This window comes from Pecten maximus, chromosome 4 (assembly GCF_902652985.1).
Source record: "Pecten maximus chromosome 4, xPecMax1.1, whole genome shotgun sequence".
In the NCBI taxonomy this organism is placed as follows: domain Eukaryota; kingdom Metazoa; phylum Mollusca; class Bivalvia; order Pectinida; family Pectinidae; genus Pecten; species Pecten maximus.
In genome coordinates, this window is record NC_047018.1 from 25,942,079 (window position 1) to 25,966,390 (window position 24,312).

Genomic DNA, 24,312 nt, shown 5'->3' on the forward strand with positions numbered 1-24,312 from the left:
CCAAAATCGTGTCTAGTCCTTATGGTTTGCAAACATTGAATTTGCTCTGTTTATTTTTTATGTAAACTTAGTTCCTTATCTACACTTAATCCAGACATATATCCTCTGATACCGTTTCTATCTATATGGCTCCCAGTTTCAATGTTCCCACTAGTGATGTTTCACACTTCTGGTTGTGGGTGAAATGTTAATAGGCAGTCAGGCATGTCCTAAAAAGGAACAATTTATTGGAGGATTTATAAATCAGTTGGCTAGGTGCAAGGGGGCGTTTTTGCCACAGCCTCGCAATAAGCGCAAATAATGTAAGTGAGTTGGCGCATCTATTTCCAATAGGTGCAATAGACGCAAACTTTCGACGGATGCGGAAATAGTCTGAAATATAAGGAGAAGGATGAACCATTAAGAACCTTCTAACAAAATACTGAACATACACTTAACCAGTACTTCTTGAAAAATAGCTATAGCACTTAAGCTGTCAAGATCGATGGTCGTCTGTCGGTTATTTGTTTTTTTTTCTGATGTATCTAAATTGAGTTAGGAAAACTTCATTTGTTGGGACCAGGATTAACCTATACGACACATCAGAAATGAGATTTTCTGTCTTGTATTTTATGAGAAATAGCGATAACAAACTTTAACTGTCAAAATCCAAGATGGCCCCGTGTCAGCCATTTACTTCAGACTCGTAATGATACACGTTGATTTCTACGTGTGGATTTAGAGAATACCCAGGGTAGTGTGTCTAGTATTGTCTGAGAAACATCGATAACCCCGCAAAGCCAAGAACTTCGCTACTTTTATTTGTCCACTTAGTTTCAAATCTTAACACGCATAACTAGGGTGGCTAAGCGGAAGCTAAGCTATGAATATGATAAAGACCTCCTTGGTACTTCTTGAAAAAATGGTAATAATAACATAAAAGATAGCCATACATTTTAGATCTTGTTCTTCTATTTAATCGCAAAATTAATCATGCACAACTAATATTAGAGCTTTGGATCTTCAAATGAAAGCTGGGAAAGTTTTGTTAAGTACATCTACTCAATCTAATTAAAATTAGACTTGTAATGCCCACTCCTCTACGATACGAGTCTAATTTGAATTAGCTTGAGTCCATATTAACTTAAGATCTTCAAATGTCCATATATAATACGCCGCTAATTATCTTAACTTATCAGAGTTAAACTGGTAATTTTTCTTAGAGGTGACCAATCTCAAGATATATTTCACATAAATATGAAATTTGATATTGATGTATCCTGAAAATTAACTTATCTATATTTGAGCTATTAGCATGTGTACACATTATTTGAAATGCTACGTTGTATCATACCCGTTTTATTTACTCGTTTTTTTATTTTACGCATATATTTCAACGTGGCGGAATATAGTTATTAATTTAAAGGGAGCTTTGAAATTAATTGTATTTAGACTAAGCCCAGACAACTATGTAGGTATCTGCTGTGCTTTAATCTTATCTTGGTTTATTCCTATCTAAAACTTTCTGTATTCTTTATGTCAACTCGATTTCTGTGTAGATATACAAATGTTACACTGCAGGAAAAGGGCTTCAAATTAGTTGTAAAAAGGCAATGAAATATGTTTAAAACAACCAATCTGATCTTATAATCGGTATGATGTGTTTATTTGCTTTTGTACAGTATATTCTAGTCAGTTTGATAGTTGCTTATAAAAATAATGGTCATTGTGCAAGATTTATAGGTTATATTTTAAGAATGATTTTCGGTGACACAAAATAATATAATGGTTGCTGTTGTAAAACGTTCCGTTAGTTATATTCGGATTTCGTTTCCGTGCTCTGGTGTGGATTTTATAATGACGTATCGTACATGTGCGCACGCGTACTGGAGCATTCCATCTGCACTTCCTGTTCAAGTTTGATCTCGTCAACGATAGAAAATATTACTGATTATTTCATTAATGTGATGTGTTTTGGATTATTCGGTGTAATAAGAAGAGAAAATATATACTATTTGTGAGGATGTCCACCACAGATTGATACCAGGTTTAACAGGAGTCTGACAAAAACTCTGTTATCTTGTTGCTATAAACGCTTTCCAGACATCACCAACATTATCAAGTTCAGGATGTTTTGGTATTCAACTGGCAGAAGCTATGGCCGTTTTATTTTCGGACCGCGAAAATAGAACGTTACATCAATTTGTTAACTTTTCGTTTTGTATCGCGTGCTGGGTTCACATTATTTAGGGATATAAATTTAAATAACTTGGCGTCACAAACAGGTAAATATTGAAAGCGGGTGATGTACACTAATGATTCAGCACAGTACTAAAATGTATTGACTATTATCTGATCCTATAATTAATATCAATGCAAGAATATATATGCACCGTGTATTTGTGAAATAGTTTAGTATGAGCGTGTCTCATAGAAAGCTACATGTTTATCATATACAGTATGTAGAATTATGTAGAAAAATGCATTAAACTATTAAAGCTGATCAGGGAACTTGTGTAAATTAAAACCACGATTGATACCATATCTACATAGTAATAGTGATTAGATTAGTGTTTGCTTAAAACCTTTTAATATGTACTTTTTTTATAGAGTAAGAGACTGTGAGTTTGTTTATAATTAAGTAAAACATTACTATATGCACTAATCTCCGATTCTGAATTTACCTGATTATCCATTTAACATTTATGTTGTTTATAAATACTTACTGAAAGCAGCATATAATTTATCAAAAGAATTTGGTTGATATAGAAGTAAAAATGAGCAGCAGTACATACATTTTAAAATTGGAATTGGCAGTTTTTTTTCTCACTATTTCTTCATAATATTATGTGTGACCTGTCTGTCTCGTGTTCATATATTATCACCATTTTAATTGTGCGCTTTGAAGTGTCAATAAATGTGTACAATCATTGAAATGTTTTAACTGGGAAATTAGAATGTCCCCATATAATATATAGTCTATGGAAGAATTTAACTGGGAAATCAGAATGTCCCTATAGTCCATGGAAGGAAGTATATATAGATATACGTACATGTACAATGACAAGACTAAAACATGAAAAAGAGTCATATACAATGTATATATATAACCACCCAAGACCAAAGGCCACTTATTTACGGTGACTTCGGATCATTCTACTGAGAAGGGCCAATAGCTTTTATAATTAGATTCTACAGACATTTTTGGCCAGCTGATGTTATTTTTTATTTCAATCCTTACATAATTTACATAGATTATTGCTTATAATTTTGTTTTCATTTAATTTCTATCAGACAAAATTCCAATATGGCTGCAGCTGTTCAACAACGCCAAGGTGATGACATTGACAGGTTCATCAAAGATCAGCGACAAAAGCTCCAGCAGGAGAGACATACAGTCAATGTAAGTATTATAACACAGTCTGTGCTTACATAGTTATAATAATATCATGTGTAGTGTAAACTTTATCTTAGAAATGTGTAAATAAAGTTTGGTTTAAGACACCTGTATCATCTGTTGAATGAGAGAAAATAATAGATGTGTTTCACTTTTCAAATTTTTAATTTTGTGTTTGCACCATGCATGTTGATGTAAAATATGTACGTATAATTATCTCGGAGATGATTTTCAGGAGTAGGAAAATGGTTTAATAATTCAGATAGATTTAAAAATCAAATTATGTTTTGTCATATTAACAGTGATAAGTCTAGCAATACTTGATCAATAGCAGGTAAATTTAAAGTTCTAAGTAAATGTGTTGTCAGTCAAAAGTTTGATATTGTTTCTGATTATTTTCTTTGTGTGTTCTGTATATTTTTTATCAAAAACAAGTCTGATTTGTAGCTATAGCTGTTTGATATGTTTGATCCCATCCCTACCAGTCCATCCACATTAAGACTTTTTTTCTAGCTCCTGATAGTAAATAGTTATTGTATTCCTACATGTATACCTAACATTATTCTCGAATATATATAAAAAATCTTGGAATTAACAGAGATGTCCAGATGTTTCTGTATTCTTTTTAAACAAATAGGAATTTTTAGGTAAATCAAGATGTAAGGGGCAAATTTGATAATTCAACCAGAAAATAGCTTGTACATATTCTAGCTACATTTTCTTGGTAAATATTATTTCTTTTGAACCACAGTAAGTATACATGTATCATGCATTTGAAACAAGCATTAGCTGTAGTAGATCTCCTGCTGATGCTACTGTGAAGTGTTTCATTGATCATGATCTACCTTGTACCTAAGCTTGACTTCAAATTCATTAAACATGGACATTTTTATTTTTCTTGCTCATGCTGTGTTGACATATTTTGTACTAGTTCTAGCTGTGTAATATTATTAATCCAAACTTAAACTTAACTACTGTTAAAATTAATCTTGAATCAACCAATATTATATAGTACAATTTATATGTTTTACTTGAAATCTATGTACTCATATATATAGTGAGAAATTAAAAAAAAAAAATTGTATACATGTATGCATACCTGACTATATTTTGTATCATCTTGTCTTTCCTGGAATCATTCATTGGATATTTGATTCAATGAAGTAAACTGGTACAACCCACTTTATAATTATAGTTACTAATGTTTATGATTATAGATACTAATGTTAGGTATTTAGAAGGCATACTCAGCTGCTTTTACCAGATTCTTCAGACTGTGATCGATTCAGACATGTACAGCTTATACTGAGTTTGATTCTTCACTATAGACAATTTGTAGAGATGTAACAGATTATACATTGCTTGTTAGGATGAATACGGTGAAACAGAAAGAGGTAGGAGGCGACAGTGGGACAGATCGGGCAATAATCAGTATGCTGAACAGGTACTACTGTCACACTGTGTAATATCCAACACTACTGCACTCGTTCATTTCTCTTAATAATATTTAGTTCAGTTTCAACAAATACTTCTCATATTTATTCTGAGTCATTAACAGTTACAGTTTTCTGACTATCTTTATAAACAATCCTGAATTATTATCTTCCCTGCTTTATGTTCCTCAAACTCTATATATTAAATCTCTAGCCACAATAAACAATTTACAATGTAAAACAACATAACATCATCATGAATTGATCAACCGTATAAAATATTTATCAAATGTTTGAGTTTTTAAAATTTTATTTTAAACTTTAAGTGATTTTTAAAAATGTGTATTTGTTAAATGTATCAGATAGACAATAAAGAAGATGAGAATGAAAATGCGTTTTCAAAACGTTATCCTACACCAGAGTTGAGCTTAAGGTTAGGACAGTATGAGAAAGTACGATTGCGACTAAACGCTGAACGCCAAAGAGAATATAATGAACTACTCCAGGTATCTTGTTATGTTAGGGGCTGTTTACAATTACTGTTTGTTTTGTTGAGATAGCCAAATGATTTTTGCATGGAGGTTCCTACATTTGTATTAAAATTCTCAAGCAATGTTTGCTTTGAATCCTTCTCTTTCCAGATGTTTTCCAAGTGTTGTGCTGCATGTCTTTGTGATTGTTGTATTAGTTTCAGATCCATCATTATTACACATTTTAAAAAAATATTTGTAGTGTGGCTGTTACACTGTTTCAACTGGCTTTATACATTTATTGCTTATCCAGCTAGCACTGGTCACAGTCACTTACACAACACTGTTACTAAAACAATGCTATAAATGATCAAACTTTCAGATATATTTGACAAAAACTTACTTTTTTCTTCAGAAAAAGGGAACAAATGTTGGAAAAAAGGTACAGCATTATAATATGCATGTCCAAGTTTTGTCTATGAATGGATCTGTCATGTGTGTCTCTAATACAGGGTTCCTGGTTTATATAGGCTGTCATTGGTGGTTGTGTGTGGTCATTATTGAGTTGGCATGGGGCCGGGTATCAACATCAGTATGATGGGAATCATTTTAGTCGTAAGTTTGGGGGTATAACTTCATTTATATTGTTAAAATTAAATAAATGATTCCTTGGAATGTGTGTTAATACAGGGCATCCAGTTGACTCTCAAATTTTGGCAATTTCAGAAGTCAAATCACTATTCTCAGAAATGTGAAGGGTCAAAACATATGAAAAATAGACATGCCCCCTCAATCAGATCTAATTTTGGGGAGTCAAAAATATACTCTTAAGGGTCTACTTGATGCCCTGTAATATGCATGTTGTAACATCATCATGGTGGTTTGTACCTAACACTGCATGGGTCAGTGTGTTTGGACATTTATACCTGTATAGCTTATAAACCAGTTGTCTGTGCATCCTGTCAGATGTTTTACTGCTCGCTAGCTTACCAGGTATGATGTTGGCTGGTGTCTGGATTCATTATATAGTTGTGTGTCATTTCAGTTGTCAACATACTTGATTAATTATACTGCATTGTCAGTAAAAATACTTCCTATCATTACCAAGCTTGTATTATTGATTACAGTATATGCCATTTTGTCCCACCATGGGTTCCTACATTAATTATTGAATGCTTGTTATTGACAACATTATGTTAGTAGTCCAGTATAACATTGTTGTTAGTTATGTATACGTATATATGGACATTAAGTATGGTAACCAACAATAAAATATGTCTTTTAAATTTATATTTTAAGCAACAACACAGATAGATACCGTACAATGTGTCAAGATTAGCATATATACTTGTATTATAACAGTCTCTTTTGTTAAATTTTTTTTTTTTTTTTTTTAAATGAGTCGGAAATATCACTTTAAAAAATATATCAATATTAATCATTTTCTTGACAAGTCCCATAGGAATAAGTATATGTCTACAATATGTAATTTAATTTAATTTAAAATGTATATATGTAGATCTTATTCTGTAAAGCAATAACACCTTCATTATCTCGGTGAGTTAAGGGGAGACAACTGAACCTGGCCATGGTGTACTTACAGTGTTACTCTTTATCAATGACATGTACATGCTAACACGATAATTTGATTTTTTTTACCAGACACTGATCATTCATGTTCACTCATTTATTTGAGATATAGAAGATTTTTTATGGAAACAATGTATGTTTAAAATATGCATTTGCTCGGAAGCTCCTGCAGCATCCTATACCTGACTAGCATATCACATATGAATTTAATTGTATTGCAGTTGTCACGACTGTGCACACATCATACTCACTATTAACCCTGTAGTTGATATATATATATAAATGTATTATTTGATATATACTATTTGCCAGTATTGTTCTGAGTCTATACTCTGATATTACTGTATTTTATATTGCTGTGTTAAACTTCTGCCTCTAAATAACATATTCTTTTTCAGATACAAATTTTATTGTACATTTACAATATCACTTTTGTGTCCTTCAGTACTCCTGGTATATAATCATCTATACAATGTATAGAATAAAAAGATATTTGAACATTCATGAGTCCAAATTCATGTTCTTTAATTCAAACCCATTCCTGGTGTGATAATATGGGATTTTGGTTGACTATGACATGAAGTAGATAAAGATGTGACTATTGATATTTTATATTGATGATAATTGTTTTCCAGTTAATATGTTATAATAGGATTAAATGTTATATGTATAGAACTTTATTTTTATGATAACAATACAAATAAGATATACTTCAGACAAAGGTCACAGCTGAGTTGTATATTGAAGACAGTAAAATATCTATAAAGGACAGATACTCTAGTGTAACAGCCTGATCTCATTATCATCCTCTCTTATGTATATTAATTCATTTGATTCTGACCAAAAATTGCTTGGAGATTATATGTCTAACTGACATGCATTAATGGCCTCCCGAGCCCAGCTCTGTCTTATTTTCGCAAAGTGGTCTTTAGACTTTTGTAATGAAGTTTAAAATTTAAGATTCAGCATACAAATATGTACATGGATTTATGATTTCTCTGAGACTGGTGTCCTCAGAGTATGGTGACATACCAGGGTGTATTTTCCAATTTCAGTATGATGGAAATATCTCTTTATGTGAAATTTCCTTTAACTTATAGATCTGTCCTTTATAGACAATTTCACTGGTTGCCAGGTCTGTGTTGAAGTGTATTTGAGTGTGTTTACATTTAATTATTAGACATTATAGTCTGTGTTGCTTTGCTAGAACTTACAACAGTCTCCCCGTGATTTGTACGACTATGATGTTGTTAAGAGGGAAATGATGGAGACCAAGCGACAGGAATATCTGGACTACCTACAAAAGGTACACGACAATACCCATTGTTAATGGAAAAGATGACACTTCAATATTATAATTTCCTTTCTTATCTACTGATGTGGTCATGGAACATTCTACTGGGAATATATCTGCATTATTCTGTAACACTAGTTAGAGAAAGAAAGGAGACAGAAAAAAACACCTTATTAATAAGTACAACTTTGAACTTACAGTGAAGAACAGGGGAAACTATTTGTTTGTCTAGACAGTTTAATTTTGTAAAATTTTGGAATAAAAATTATGCCTGTTAGGTCATCTGGGTTTCAGAACAAATATGGTATAATTGGGAGACGATGTGTTCAATATATTGGGTTACTCTGTGCAGTATAACGGGGTGCCCTGTCCAGTATAATGGGGTGCCCTGTCCAATATAATGGGGTACGTACACCCTGTCCAATATAATGGGGTACCCTGTCCAATATAACGGGGTACTCTTGCCAGTATAATGGGGTACCCTGTCCGATAGAATGGGGTACCCTGTCCAATATAATGGGGTACCATGTCCAATATAATGGGGTACCCTGTCCAATATAATGGGGTACCCTGTCCAATATAATGGGGTACGTATACCCTGTCCAATATAATGGGGTACCCTGTCCAATATAACGGGGTACTCTTTCCAGTATAATGGGGTACCATGGTCAATATAATGGGGTTGCCAGGTACTGACCGTAGGCTGGTGGTTTTTCTCCGGGTACTCCAGCTTTCCTCCACCTCCAAAACCTGACACGTCCTTAAATGACCCTGGCTGTTAACAGGACGTTAAACAAAACAAACCAAACCAAATATAATGGGGTACCCTGTTCAGTGTAATGGGGTACCCTCTTCAATATTATACAAATATATCATGGGTATCTGTGCAATTATAAGTCCAGAATATTTGACACGAGGTACTGGTAATCAGCCGATGTTCTATATATTGCACAAGGCCAATACATTGAGGTCGCCATGTCTAATATAATGGGGTACCCTACTACTGACAGTATTTCGTAGCTATAGCAATCGATTGATGAGGATTTTTGCTAGTGTTGATGTTTGTGTTATATAACCACTAACCTAACCGTACATGTAGTACTGTGGTTGGCCAGTGTTGTGGTCTCTACACGTCTGTATCCAGTCCTATCCAGTATTGTAAGCTTTATACCATTGGTGGATCAAGAGATCAGGCCGACTAATTTCCAGGTGTCCCAAGGATGGTTCTGTTTCTTGAAGCCCAAAAAGCCTCCAGATCCTCCACTGTATATATGACATTTTGGATGATTTACATCTTTGATATGGATGTTCTTTTCAGATCATTTAGGGACAAGATAAAGTCAAGATTCATAAAAAAACCCACAGTTATTTTCAAGCAATCTGTAAAGTTCAAATTGCTTATGATTTTAGTCATCATCGCTTTCCGATGTGTAAAGTGCATCGATCCATAATCATTGTAAAATAGCGTGTTAAAACAGCAATACCCAAAAATGGCTAATATTACCAGGTACTTCTTGAGCTACTAATTTGTACTATTTACAACCGTATCTTTCATTGTAAGTGCATCTCAAATCATTATGCTCTGTTAGAAATCCAGTATTTCACTTGTGAGTCAATTAAACAAGTATATGTAAAACAGACCATCAGATGGATCATATTGTTAGAGATATGGTATTGTGGTACATAGTTAGACAGAGCATCTAACCATTATAGAGAGTGATTGTTTTGTTTGGCTTTGTGTTGTATACTGTGTCCTATTGTCATTTAAGAATGGACTTGTGTTTTGCCAGTTGACATAGACAAAGATCACAATTATAAGGTGGTGATTTTGTTTTACTAGTTGACATAGAATTGTACAAAACTTACCATTATAGGAAGTGATTGTACTTTGCCAGTTGATATAGATAAGAAACAGCTAACCATTATTTGGTGATAGTGTTTGCCAGTGTGTGCTTCAATCACTAACACTAGTCACACTCAGCTGTTGACAGTTGTCTGCCATTCAGCGGTCAGACCAATCTATTTGGACCACTAGTCAGTCCTCTCTAATTTTCTGCTCCCTTGCCACTAAAGGGCCAGCCTGGTGCACCCAGTAGTAGATTAACCTGGGACCAGACAGGACAGACCCAGCTACCAGCTCAGCAGCGCAACAAGGGCAAGAAACACACTGTCAACTTTGGAGAGTGGGAAAAGGGGTTTCAGGATGATAAACGCAAAGATTACAATAATTACCTCAAAACCAAACAGGTAAAGCTTGTGGTGACATTTAAACTTTCTTAATTTATTACAAAGAAAACAAGATCCAGTGTCCAGTATAGGTAGTTTTGTACATACTGTTGACTCCCTAGGATGGATTCTAATTATAAATAGAATACACAAGTCTGGTTCATAAAATGTATAAACAAAACATACAGATGACCAGACAACATCCGTAGGGAGATCTTAAACAGGTTTCACGGTTTACATTTTCCAGCATACTAGGTATGCTGTCCTAGATATGCTGTCCACATAACCCTTTATGTATGTACATTTCTGTACCTATAGTCATCACATACTACTATTTGGATGAGGTGGCGGGTGTCAGACATTTGAAAAACAAAGGAAATAAAACCAGCTATAATAGAGACTGTCTTAATTGCTACTGAAATTCCAGGAATATATATGCCAAGCAAATGTCTGACAAAGCTCCTGACAAAAGTTTTTGTCTTAATTCCTACTGATATTCCACATGGGAATATATGTGCCAAGCAAATGTCTGACAAAGCTCCTGACAAAAGTTTTTGTCTTAATTCCTACTGATATTCCACATGGGAATATATGTGCCAAGCAAATGTCTGACAAAGCTCCTGACAAAAGTTTTTGTCTTAATTCCTACTGATATTCCACATGTAGGAATATATATGCCAAGCAAATATCTGACAAAGCTCCTCAGACAAAAGTTTTTGTCTTAATTCCTACTGATATTCCACATGGGAATATATGTGCCAAGCAAATGTCTGACAAAGCTCCTGACAAAAGTTTTTGTCTTAATTCCTACTGATATTCCACATGTAGAAATATATGTGCCAAGCAAATTTCTGACAAAGCTCCTGACAAAAGATTTTAATTTTGATTTAAGATGTCCATATTTGGTTCATTATTAAACTATTACAGTGCTTCCTCATAGTCACCACTGGTTTGTACGAACTGTTTAGACAGGAAACTCATGCACCATCCTAAAATTTCAATTATACTGAACAGTCTTTATTTTTCATTTAGTATTGAGTTTTACAAACAATCTGAATAATCATACATTGACTCATGAATTCAGTCACCTTAGGATCAATTTTGTCATTTGGGGAAAAATGTATGAAGGTGAAAATCAGTATCTATATTATAAGAACGGATATAAATTAATAGGTAAGGGAAATGAAAAAAAAATCCTGCCATTTATTTTGAACTGAATGAATTCGAAGATTTTCGATAGCAATTGAACTTCAAACAATTTGAATATTTGCATTAAGAAAATTGAATGACTATTCTGTGGTTCTGTAGAGTATATAAGTGTTATAAATCAGATGATGGACAGACTTACACCTATGGTCATTCACAGCCCATGTCATGTACTGGTTAATGTGTCATGGTTCCTATGGTAGAGGATAGAGGTGGGAAGTGTGGGTTACAGGGCTACACAATACTCCTTATATTATTTGCTGTTTCTATATCATAAAAGCTTGGGTGAAAAACATTATCTGTTTGAGTACATGGGTAGGTATCAAACATTCTTTGAATGTTATCCTTGTTTTAGGTTTCTGGGAGGGGAATGGATTCCTTGAGTGTTATCCTGGTTTGAGGTTTCAGGGTGTGTATGGATTCCTTGAGTGTTATCCTGGTTTGAGGTTTCTAGGTGGGTATGGATTCCTTGAGTGTTATCCTGGTTTGAGGTTTTAGGGTGTGTATGGATTCCTTGAGTGTTATCCTTGTTTAAGGTTTCTGGGTGGGTATGGATTCCTTGAGTGTTATCCTTGTTTGAGGTTTCTGGGTGGGTATGGATTCCTTAAGTGTTATCCTGGTTTGAGGTTTCTAGGTGGGTATGGATTCCTTGAGTGTTATCCTGGTTTGAGGTTTCTGGGTGGGTATGGATTCCTTGAGTGTTATCCTGGTTTGAGGTTTCTGGGTGGGTAAAGATTCCTTGAGTGTTATCCTGGTTTGAGGTTTCTGGGTGGGTATGGATTCCTTGAGTGTTATCCTGGTTTGAGGTTTCTGGGTGGGTATGGATTCCTTAAGTGTTATCCTGGTTTGAGGTTTCTATGTGGGTATGGATTCCTTGAGTGTTATCCTGGTTTGAGGTTTCTGGGTGGGTATGGATTCCTTGAGTGTTATCCTTGTTTGAGGTTTCTGGGTGGGTATGGATTCCTTGTCTGTTATCCTTGTTTGAGGTTTCTGGGTGGGTATGGTTTCCTTGAGTGTTATCCTTGTTTGAGGTTTCTGGGTGGGTATGGTTTCCTTGAGTGTTATCCTTGTTTGAGGTTTCTGGGTGGGTATGGATTCCTTGAGTGTTATCCTGGTTTGAGGTTTCTGGGTGGGTAAAGATTCCTTGAGTGTTATCCTTGTTTGAGGTTTCTGGGTGGGTATGGATTCCTTGAGTGTTATCCTTGTTTGAGGTTTCTGGGTGGGTATGGATTCCTTGAGTGTTATCCTGGTTTGAGGTTTCAGGGTGGGTATGTATTCCTTGACTGTTATCCTTGTTTGAGGTTTCTGGGTGGGTATGGATTCCTTGAGTGTTATCCTGGTTTGAGGTTTCTGGGTGGGTATGGATTCCTTGACTGTTATCCTTGTTTGAGGTTTCTGGGTGGGTATGGTTTCCTTGAGTGTTATCCTTGTTTGAGGTTTCTGGGTGGGTATGGATTCCTTGAGTGTTATCCTGGTTTGAGGTTTCTGGGTGGGTATGGATTCCTTGAGTGTTATCCTGGTTTGAGGTTTCTGGGTGGGTATGGATTCCTTGAGTGTTATCCTGGTTTGAGGTTTCTGGGTGGGTATGGATTCCTTGAGTGTTATCCTGGTTTGGGGTTTCTGGGTGGGTAAAGATTCCTTGAGTGTTATCCTTGTTTGAGGTTTCTGGGTGGGTATGGTTTCCTTGAGTGTTATTCTGGTTTAAGGTTTCTGGGTGGGTATGGATTCCTTGACTGTTATCCTGGTTTGAGGATTCTGGGTGGGTATGGATTCCTTGAGTGTTATCCTTGTTTAAGGTTTCTGGGTGGGTATGGATTCCTTGACTGTTATCCTGGTTTGAGGTTTCTGGGTGGGTATGGATTCCTTGAGTGTTATCCTGGTTTGAGGTTTCTGGGTGGGTATGGATTCCTTGAGTGTTATCCTGGTTTGAGGTTTCTGGGTGGGTATGGATTCCTTGACTGTTATCCTTGTTTGAGGTTTCTGGGTGGGTATGGATTCCTTGACTGTTATCCTGGTTTGATGTTTCTGGGTGGGTATGGATTCCTTGAGTGTTATCCTTGTTTGAGGTTTCTGGGTGGGTATGGATTCCTTGAGTGTTATCCTGGTTTGAGGTTTCAGGGTGGGTATGTATTCCTTGACTGTTATCCTTGTTTGAGGTTTCTGGGTGGGTATGGATTCCTTGAGTGTTATCCTGGTTTGAGGTTTCTGGGTGGGTATGGATTCCTTGACTGTTATCCTTGTTTGAGGTTTCTGGGTGGGTATGGTTTCCTTGAGTGTTATCCTTGTTTGAGGTTTCTGGGTGGGTATGGATTCCTTGAGTGTTATCCTGGTTTGAGGTTTCTGGGTGGGTATGGATTCCTTGAGTGTTATCCTGGTTTGAGGTTTCTGGGTGGGTATGGATTCCTTGAGTGTTATCCTGGTTTGAGGTTTCTGGGTGGGTATGGATTCCTTGAGTGTTATCCTGGTTTGGGGTTTCTGGGTGGGTAAAGATTCCTTGAGTGTTATCCTTGTTTGAGGTTTCTGGGTGGGTATGGTTTCCTTGAGTGTTATTCTGGTTTAAGGTTTCTGGGTGGGTATGGATTCCTTGACTGTTATCCTGGTTTGAGGATTCTGGGTGGGTATGGATTCCTTGAGTGTTATCCTTGTTTAAGGTTTCTGGGTGGGTATGGATTCCTTGACTGTTATCCTGGTTTGAGGTTTCTGGGTGGGTATGGATTCCTTGAGTGTTATCCTGGTTTGAGGTTTCTGGGTGGGTATGGATTCCTTGAGTGTTATCCTGGTTTGAGGTTTCTGGGTGGGTATGGATTCCTTGACTGTTATCCTTGTTTGAGGTTTCTGGGTGGGTATGGATTCCTTGACTGTTATCCTGGTTTGATGTTTCTGGGTGGGTATGGATTCCTTGAATGTTATCCTTTGTTTGAGGTTTCTGGGTGGGTATGGATTCCTTGTCTGTTATCCTTGTTTGAGGTTTCTGGGTGGGTATGGTTTCCTTGAGTGTTATCCTTGTTTGAGGTTTCTGGGTGGGTATGGTTTCCTTGAGTGTTATCCTTGTTTGAGGTTTCTGGGTGGGTAAAGATTCCTTGTTTGATGTTTCTGGGTGGATATGGATTCCATGCATGCTATCCTTGTTTGAGGTTTCTGGGTGGGTATGGATTCCTTGAGTGTTATCCTGGTTTGAGGTTTCTGGGTGGGTATGGATTCCTTGACTGTTATCCTTGTTTGAGGTTTCTGGGTGGGTATGGTTTCCTTGAGTGTTTTCCTTGTTTGAGGTTTCTGGGTGGGTATGGATTCCTTGAGTGTTATCCTGGTTTGAGGTTTCTAGGTGGGTATGGATTCCTTGAGTGTTATCCTGGTTTGAGGTTTCTGGGTGGGTATGGATTCTTTGAGTGTTATCCTGGTTTGAGGTTTCTGGGTGGGTATGGATTCCTTGAGTGTTATCCTGGTTTGAGGTTTCTGGGTGGGTATGGATTCCTTGAGTGTTATCCTTGTTTGAGGTTTCTGGGTGGGTATGGTTTCCTTGAGTGTTATTCTGGTTTATGGTTTCTGGGTGGGTATGGATTCCTTGACTGTTATCCTGGTTTGAGGATTCTGGGTGGGTATGGATTCCTTGAGTGTTATCCTTGTTTAAGGTTTCTGGGTGGGTATGGATTCCTTGACTGTTATCCTGGTTTGAGGTTTCTGGGTGGGTATGGATTCCTTGAGTGTTATCCTGGTTTGAGGTTTCTGGGTGGGTATGGATTCCTTGAGTGTTATCCTGGTTTGAGGTTTCTGGGTGGGTATGGATTCCTTGACTGTTATCCTTGTTTGATGTTTCTGGGTGGGTATGGATTCCTTGACTGTTATCCTTGTTTGATGTTTCTGGGTGGGTATGGATTCCTTGACTGTTATCCTGGTTTGATGTTTCTGGGTGGGTATGGTTTCCTTGAGTGTTATCCTTGTTTGAGGTTTCTGGGTGGGTAAAGATTCCTTGTTTGAGGTTTCTGGGTGGATATGGATTCCTTGCATGCTATCCTTGTTTGAGGTTTCTGGGTGGGTATGGATTCCTTGAGTGTTATCCCTGTTTGAGGTTTCTGGGTGGGAATAAGAGATTCCTTGAATGCTATCCTAGTTTGAGGTTTCTGGGTGGGTATGGATTCCTTGAATGCTACAATTACTGTTCTGAGTGGCTCATTCAATATTGAATTGATCAGAGTAATGAATTTAAAAAATGAGAGAAAACTGAAGATTATAAGTTGACATGGTTAAAAAAGTAAAACTGAAGCACATGAACACATACTCCATTATATATGATTATCCTCCAATGAATTGTGAAATCTTCTGTAGAACCAGGGGCGTGTTCTGAAGAAGGAGCCAACACCCCCTTTGGAGGGGATGAAGTTTGGGGAATATGAGGAGTACAAGAGAGAACAGGAGCCTGACCGCAAGAGACAGTACAAGGAGGACTTAGAGAAGGTACAACATGTCATGGTTGTTTAGAAGGTACAATATGTCATGGTTGTTTAGAGGGTACAACATGTCATGGTTGTTTAGAAGGTACAATATGTCATGGTTGTTTAGAAGGTACAATATGTCATGGTTGTTTAGAAGGTACAATATGTCATGGTTGTTTAGAAGGTACAATATGTCATGGTAGTTTAGAAGGTACAATATGTCGTGGTTGTTTAGAAGGTACAATATGTCGTGGTTGTTTAGAAGGTACAATATGTCGTGGTTGTTTAGAAGGTACAATATGTCATGGTTGTTTAGAAGGTACAATATGTCATGGTTGTTTAGAAGGTACAATATGTCATGGTTGTTTAGAAGGTACAATATGTCATGGTTGTTTAGAAGGTACAATATGTCATGGTTGTTTAGAAGGTACAATATGTCATGGTTGTTTAGAAGGTACAATATGTCATGTTTGTTTAGAAGGTACAATATGTCATGGTTGTTTAGACGGTACAATATGTCATGGTTGTTTAGAAGGTACAATATGTCATGGTTGTTTAGAAGGTACAATATGTCATGGTTGTTTAGAAGGTACAATATGTCATGGTTGTTTAGAAGGTACAATATGTCATGGTTGTTTAGAAGGTACAATATGTCATGGTTGGTTAGAAGGTACAATATGTCATGGTTGTTTAGAAGGTACAATATGTCATGGTTGTTTAGAAGGTACAATATGTCATGGTTGTTTAGAAGGTACAATATGTCATGGTTGTTTAGAAGGTACAATATGTCATGGTTGTTTAGAAGGTACAATATGTCATGGTTGTTTAGAAGGTACAATATGTCATGGTTGTTTAGAAGGTACAATATGTCATGGTTGTTTAGAAGGTACAATATGTCGTGGTTGTTTAGAAGGTACAATATGTCGTGGTTGTTTAGAAGGGTACAATATGTCATGGTTGTTTAGAAGGTACAATATGTCATGGTTGTTTAGAAGGTACAATATGTCATGGTTGTTTAGAAGGTACATAGGCATTGTGGTTAAAGGTACATAAGTCATGGTTGTTTAGAAGGTACAATATGTCATGGTTGGTTAGAAGGTACAATATGTCATGGTTGTTTAGAAGGTACAATATGTCATGGTTGTTTAGAAGGTACAATATGTCATGGTTGTTTAGAAGGTACAATATGTCATGGTTGTTTAGAAGGTACAATATGTCATGGTTGTTTAGAAGGTACAATATGTCATGGTTGTTTAGAAGGTACAATATGTCATGGTTGTTTAGAAGGTACAATATGTCATGGTTGTTTAGAAGGTACAATATGTCATGGTTGTTTAGAAGGTACAATATGTCATGGTTGTTTAGAAGGTACAATATGTCATGGTTGTTTAGAAGGTACAATATGTCATGGTTGTTTAGGAAGGTACAATATGTCATGGTTGTTTAGAAGGTACAATATGTCATGGTTGTTTTAGAAGGTACAATATGTCATGGTTGTTTAGAAGGTACAATATGTCATGGTTGTTTTAGAAGGTACAATATGTCATGGTTGTTTAGAAGGTACAATATGTCATGGTTGTTTAGAAGGTACAATATGTCGTGGTTGTTTAGAAGGTACAATATGTCGTGGTTGTTTAGAAGGTACAATATGTCATGGTTGTTTAGAAGGTACAATATGTCGTGGTTGTTTAGAAGGTACAATATGTCATGGTTGTTTAGAAGGTACAATATGTCATGGTTGTTTAGAAGGTACAATATGTCATGGTTGTTTAGAAGGTACAATATGTCATGGTTGGTTAGAAGGTACAATATGTCATGGTTGTTTAGAAGGTACAATATGTCATGGTTGTTTAGAAGGTACAATATGTCATGGTTGTTTAGAAGGTACAATATGTCATGGTTGTTTAGAAGGTACAATATGTCATGGTTGTTTAGAAGGTACAATATGTCATGGTTGTTTAGAAGGTACAATATGTCATGGTTGTTTAGAAGGTACAATATGTCATGGTTGTTTAGAAGGTACAATATGTCATGGTTGTTTCTCTATCACTCTTTACAGACCAAGGGGGTCCATTTGATACAATTGATATTGAAATACATTGACGTCAATTACAGGTATGGTGAAAATATACGGTTCACAAACATGGTATATATGACATAAAATTAGGCTAATATATAGTTCACTAGTTTGAAGGTTCATTTTAGACAGGTGTGATTAGTGGTAATATTGTGTTGTTTGTCAGTGGGTCAACAATCATTGTAACTGGAAGTTCACCTGTTAACGTAGCATTTACTGGACATTTTTACAGCAAAAGCGTGAACAAGCTTTGATAAAGTTGAGGAGAGACTTCCCTAACAAACAGCCACTGGTCACCACCACTCCACGACAAGGGGAGGTAACAGATCGCAAGGGATACCGCAATCAGATTGAGGAGAAAAAACAGAAGCAGTTTAGTAAGATGTTGGCCCAACAACCAACTGTCAGAGATGTCCGCCCTCAGAACACACAGGTATCTATTCAAACTGAATATTTTTCCAAGGTGACATGAACAAAGTTTCCATGCATTTATAACTCAAAAACCTTTAGTTTTAACTATGAATATTGGTCCATTACAGATGCCTTCAAACATGAAAAATCAACCAGTTTGTCTGATTAACTCCTGAAGCTTTGTGTTGTCACAATGTTCAATGATTGATATACCCTCTCCCAATGTCTGTTCATATCCCTTCAGCAAACTGCCACTTACTAATACATGTTATGACAACTAATATATTGTGCCACCCACCACACTCTCCACTCTGTTCCAGCCCCGTCGTAGGTCACCCTCCCCAGAATTCAGCGACCCTGGGATGCAGCTTCAGGCTGATCGTATACGGGCACGCATCAGAGATCTTCCTACGCGTCCTGAGGAAGTTGAGGAGCTACAGGTATAAGTCAAGTTGGTTCAAATGTGTCAAGGTCATTTGACTGGGTCAAGGTCAATAAAATCAAGAGACTCCTCTGACTCAATGGAAGTTGATTGTACTGTATATTGCTGTTATGTATTGTTTTGTAGGTCTTTGGGACACCATTACCATTGACTATCTGTTTTTCAGGCAATTCTGAAAATATAATCTAATGACTTGTTTCATTACTACAGATAAAGCAGGTGATTTGTGTTGTTTGCATTTCAGATACCTGTATTATAAAGGTGTTTGTTTGGCTGGTTACTGACCACTGGTTTTCAGTTGGCTGGTTACTGACCATTGGTTCTCAGTTGGCTGGTTACTGACCATTAGTTCTCAGTTGGCTGGTTATATTTACTGACCATTAGTTCTCATTTGGCTAGTTACTGGTCATTGGTTCTCAGTTGGCTGGTTACTGACCACTGGTTTTCAGTTGGCTGGTTACTGACGATTGGTTCTCAGTTGGCTGGTTACTGACCATTGGTTCTCAATCGGCTGGTTACTGACCATTGGTTCTCAGTTGGCTGGTTACTGACCATTGGTTCTCAGTTGGCTGGTTACTGACCATTGGTTCTCAATTGGCTGGTTACTGACCATTGGTTCTCAGTTGGCTGGTTACTGACCATGGGTTCTCAATTTGCTGGTTACTGACCAGTGGTTCTCAATTGGCTGGTACCTGACCATTGGTTCCCACCTACTTGATATTTGTGGTTTATTGGAATGATGGTGTTTGGCAGTGTCATTGGTAGACAATATAAAGAGGACCTTCAATTCATGTCTGAGTTATTACTGATAGTGTATGAGAAACTTTTTTCTTGGAAAGCTGTTTCTATGGCACCTGTGTGAAAACGTGACATAGTTGTATAATTAGAATGTAAAGAAAGGTTTGCACCCACAAAACCGCAATATGATTAGAATGTAAAGAAAGGTCTGCACCCACAAAATCACAATATGCACACAAATTTTTTTTGCATGTTCCATCTACATAGCACTTGGTACATTTGTACTTCAGTTTCAGATGAACACATGTATAAGGCACAGTCATGTTGATGTTTTGTTCAATTTCATTTTCTTCTATTTGTTAATTAACACTAATGTTAATGTTGACCAAAACTTACCATTTCACAGCTAAATTATCTTTATTCTGCGAATGTTAACAAAATCTATGCAAATATGAAAACATTTATTTTAAGGAGCTTTCTTGATTTTAAGTTGATTTAAAACATCAAGAAGGTTCTTTAAGGTTGGCAGTTTTAACTTTAAGATAAAAAATGAGGAAAAAAATATGATTTTTTGGGAAATGTTAGGGACTAGAAAATATTGACTTGTATCCACATTACAGTATGAGTAACTACTTAAGAAAGTACCATCAATATATATGATTATATCGTCCCTGTGTGATTTGATCAGGTCATGAAAAGAAAACATTGCTTTGAAATAATAAAAACATTTTAGATTAGAATTGGGAACTGCCCAGCCTCTGTCTCCTGGAGCTTTGACTATCAAATGAAGCAACACAGCTGTATCTGGATGCCTTTCTTCTTATTCTACTCTCTTGTTAACAACAGTATAGCATTACTACAATGTAGATAGTTAATTAGGTCTTTACATAACTGTTGATATGATTCACAAATCTCAAGTAATTTTATTCAAATAAAACTTTAATGAATAAAATATCCATGTCATTACTCATCAGCTGAAAAGTTATTTTCCAAGTTTGTTAATATTTGTAAGGAAAAGGTAACAATATAATTGCTGGTAAAGTAGATAGTAGTTGTGTTGATAAAGTAGACATGGAGTTGGTTGTTTTATATAGATTAAAGCATGGATTCCAGCTAACACACGTCTTTTAATTTTCCTTAAATAGCGGCGACAACAACAACAGGATGCGCTTCAGAGAGATTTGGAGGATATTTCACCCCGAAATTCCTACGAAGAGCGTCGACCACCTGTTGACCTCAGTCCTAGACTGGACGACTACGGCCCGGGTCTATCCGACAGATATCCCCCGCCCCAGGAGGACTACAGACAACCACCACAGGTGAGACTAGCCTTTAAGATTTTATATTGAAAAAAATCTTTCAACAGGTGCAGAACACAGAGATGGAGACTTTAGTAGTTTGTTGGTACAACAACCCTAACAAAGAATTACAGGGACATGCATGCTATTGTTACTTTGTTTACTTTTGAAATTGTTAAATCCACAGGTATGTTTGTTTACTTTTGAAACTGTTAAATCCACAGGTATGTTTTGTACTGGGATACTATATACGATGGATTATAGAGCACCTGTAGGGTCCCATGTAACCGACTGAGGTCAGCGCGTAACATCAAGGAAAGCAGTAGTAACAATTATCTGTGTCAGATTACAACACTTCACACAAAATAGATCTGCGATCATTCTATACAATAACATCACTAGTGTCATCATGTTCATTTGTCATATGAATCCTTGTTAATTAATAAGGAATCATTCTGTTACATTACTAATTTCAAGGATGGAGGTTTTCTTCTGTTAAATCAATCTGAACTCTTTCTAAATAAAATATGAATATATGAGGCTTTATGCCTTTTGAGGTATAGTTTGAATTTAGAGGATGAATTCACTGAGCATGGTACTAATTTTTATGCATACCTTTTCAAAATTTAGTTCTTTCATTGTGTAACGAAGTCAAAAAGTGACAAGCTTTCCAATTTAGCATGCCAACCAGCCAGGCTCATATCAGGGATCAAGGCCACAGGCTGAAAACAAAATACAGGAAAGAGTTGAACATCAGCTGTATGATGAGAGTGTGAGGAAACATGTTGAGGTACAGCGCCGCATGGATGAGGAGGCAAAGAAGAGGAGACAAGCAGAACATCAAAATGATGAAAATATCAGGAAACAGCTAGAGATTGTGAAACGACGTCAGGAGCTGGAAGAAAAGAGGAAGGTGAAACAAAGGCTTGAGGAAAATAATAGGAGGCAGTTTGAGGAGGAAAGACGAAGACAGGCAGAGAGGCGGATGCAGGAACAAGCTGAGAAGGAATACCAAGAAGAAATGCGGAGACAAATAGCAGACAAACGACAACGGGATGAAGAAGAAAAAAGGCTACTTCAGGTGAAACACCAAGAGAGTGTCATGAAACAGATTGTTGATAAAAACAGGCAAGAGGCAGAGGAGAAGAAGAGATTGAGGAAAGAACAGGGAAAGGATGAAGGAATATTAAAACAGCTGGAGAAAGGGAGAGAGAGGGAGGCTGACGAGAAACGGAGGAAGCGAGAGTTTGAGGAAGAACAGAACAGACAGTTGGAAGAGTCTAGAAGATCGTTAGAAGAAGGCAGACCATCAACTGTCCATGTCAGATTTAGTGACTACGAGGAGGAGGAGGCAGTTCCGAGGAGGCGACGTCCAAACTCCGAGTACATTCCAGGGTATGGTGTTGAGCAGCGAGTGGAACAGAGAACTAAGGTACACAGGACTGCCACTAACATGGGTGAAAAGTGTGATATTGAGGTCGTAGGATAGGACTGCCACTAACATGGGTGAAAAGTGTGATATTGAGGTCGTAGGATAGGACTGCCACTAACATGGGTGAAAAGTGTGATATTGTGGTTGTCAGATAGTTGTGTGTTTTAATATGGTAAGACATTAACAGACATGTAGGTCAGTTTGATCAGAGTTTAAGACTTTGAAGGTGCTATGAAGATTTCTGCTCTTTTTCTACCTAGCTTACATAAGGAAAAGTATACAAGATATTGCATGTACAATATACATATATCACCTGTCAACTTAAACCAACTGTCAGCTGTCCTTGTGTCAGATCTACATCATGTATGTACATAACATTATGTGCAGTGGCTTCTCTAACTCTGTTGATGTGTACACTAACACTGTGATGACAGGTTTGGTTCTGAGTCAGGACTATTATGTGTACACTAACACTGTGATGACAGGTTTGGTTCTGAGTCAGGACTATTATGTGTACACTAACACTGTGATGACAGGTTTGGTTCTGAGTCAGGACTATTATGTGTACACTAACACTGTGATGACAGGTTTGGTTCTGAGTCAGGACTATTATGTGTACACTAACACTGTGATGACAGGTTTGGTTCTGAGTCAGGACTATTATGTGTACACTAACACTGTGATGACAGGTTTGGTTCTGAGTCAGGACTATTATGTGTACACTAACACTGTGATGACAGGTTTGGTTCTGAGTCAGGACTATTATGTGTACACTAACATTGTAGACAGGTTTGGTTCTGAGTCAGGACTATTATGTGTACACTAACACTGTGATGACAGGTTTGGTTCTGAGTCAGGACTATTATGTGTACACTAACACTGTGATGACAGGTTTGGTTCTGAGTCAGGACTATTATGTGTACACTAACACTGTGATGACAGGTTTGGTTCTGAGTCAGGACTATTATGTGTACACTAACACTGTGATGACAGGTTTGGTTCTGAGTCAGGACTATTATGTGTACACTAACACTGTGATGACAGGTTTGGTTCTGAGTCAGGACTCTTATCTGTGTGATGTATGACTGTCGAGGTCTGAATGGTAAAATGTCACTCTTTATTACTGTCGTTAATCATGCATTATCGTTGAAGATCATATAACGGTAAAGTCTTAGATGTGATCTTCAAATTGATTACATGGCCTTTACATGTATTGTGTTCACATTCTTTTGCAAAAAAAACTTGATGGATTTTTTATTGCTTTTTTGTGTAAATATATCATCAGAGTATTTAGTAAATACCTATTGACCTACTGCAGTAATGAGGCTTTTTGTGTGATTATTTTACTCCCTCTTCAGACTTGGTGTACACTGTATTTTTATTACGAAGATGTAATGTTCTTTGGTCCATCATATAGTGATAATTAATACAGCTGTGAGGTTTATAGTAGATACTCTAAAGACAAAGTATTGATCTTCCTGTATCACTTGATCTACCTTAGTATATCATTTCTAGATGTATGCTGCCATATAAGTTAAAAAATATGTATATAATGCTGTACAATTTTATTCATGTTATGTTCTTGCTACCGAGTGTGGTAGAGTTGTCTCCCTTAAAATGTCCTCATCTTTGTGACATACCGGGTAATATAAGGTACGTGTATATATACATTTTCAAGGATTTTTTTGGAGAAATTCTTTTAGAACAAAAGAAACATGGAGTATGATATAGTACACATCCTTCAATGTGTCACTCTGAGTATACTGTTATGAAATCTCCTATTAGTCCACTTTTTTTGTTTACATGTTAGAGAGATTTAAAGTTGGGGTGGATAAGACCTCTATAAGATGAAAAATCATACTTGCTTTTTATCTTAAAGATTATTTTTG

General features: G+C 36.6%; 2 protein-coding genes across 2 annotated transcripts; one reads left to right on the top strand and one right to left on the bottom strand.

Annotated features, from left to right (window-relative positions):
- Nucleotides 1–12,424: 12,424 nt before the first annotated feature.
- Nucleotides 12,425–14,713, bottom strand: LOC117326468 (uncharacterized protein DDB_G0290685-like). The gene has a single exon (XM_033883216.1). It carries the CDS (start codon nucleotides 14,711–14,713, stop codon nucleotides 12,425–12,427), a length of 2,289 nt encoding a protein of 762 aa, XP_033739107.1.
- Nucleotides 14,714–15,832: 1,119 nt separating this feature from the next.
- On the top strand, nucleotides 15,833–22,480 carry LOC117326469 (trichohyalin-like). Its single transcript, XM_033883217.1, has 6 exons — nucleotides 15,833–15,844; nucleotides 15,919–16,047; nucleotides 18,335–18,535; nucleotides 18,834–18,953; nucleotides 20,839–21,012; nucleotides 21,671–22,480. The coding sequence occupies exons 1-6, from the start codon at nucleotides 15,833–15,835 to the stop codon at nucleotides 22,478–22,480; spliced, it is 1,446 nt and encodes a 481-aa protein (XP_033739108.1).
- Nucleotides 22,481–24,312: the final 1,832 nt, after the last annotated feature.

Coding starts and splice junctions, on each gene's coding strand:
- LOC117326468 (XM_033883216.1), bottom strand. CDS start 14,713: ATGCATGGAATCCATATCCACCCAGAAACATCAAACAAGGAATCTTTA.
- LOC117326469 (XM_033883217.1), top strand. Junction 16,048..18,334: donor ACAAGGAGGACTTAGAGAAG/GTACAACATGTC, acceptor ACATTTTTACAG/CAAAAGCGTGAACAAGCTTT. Junction 18,536..18,833: donor TCCGCCCTCAGAACACACAG/GTATCTATTCAA, acceptor ACTCTGTTCCAG/CCCCGTCGTAGGTCACCCTC.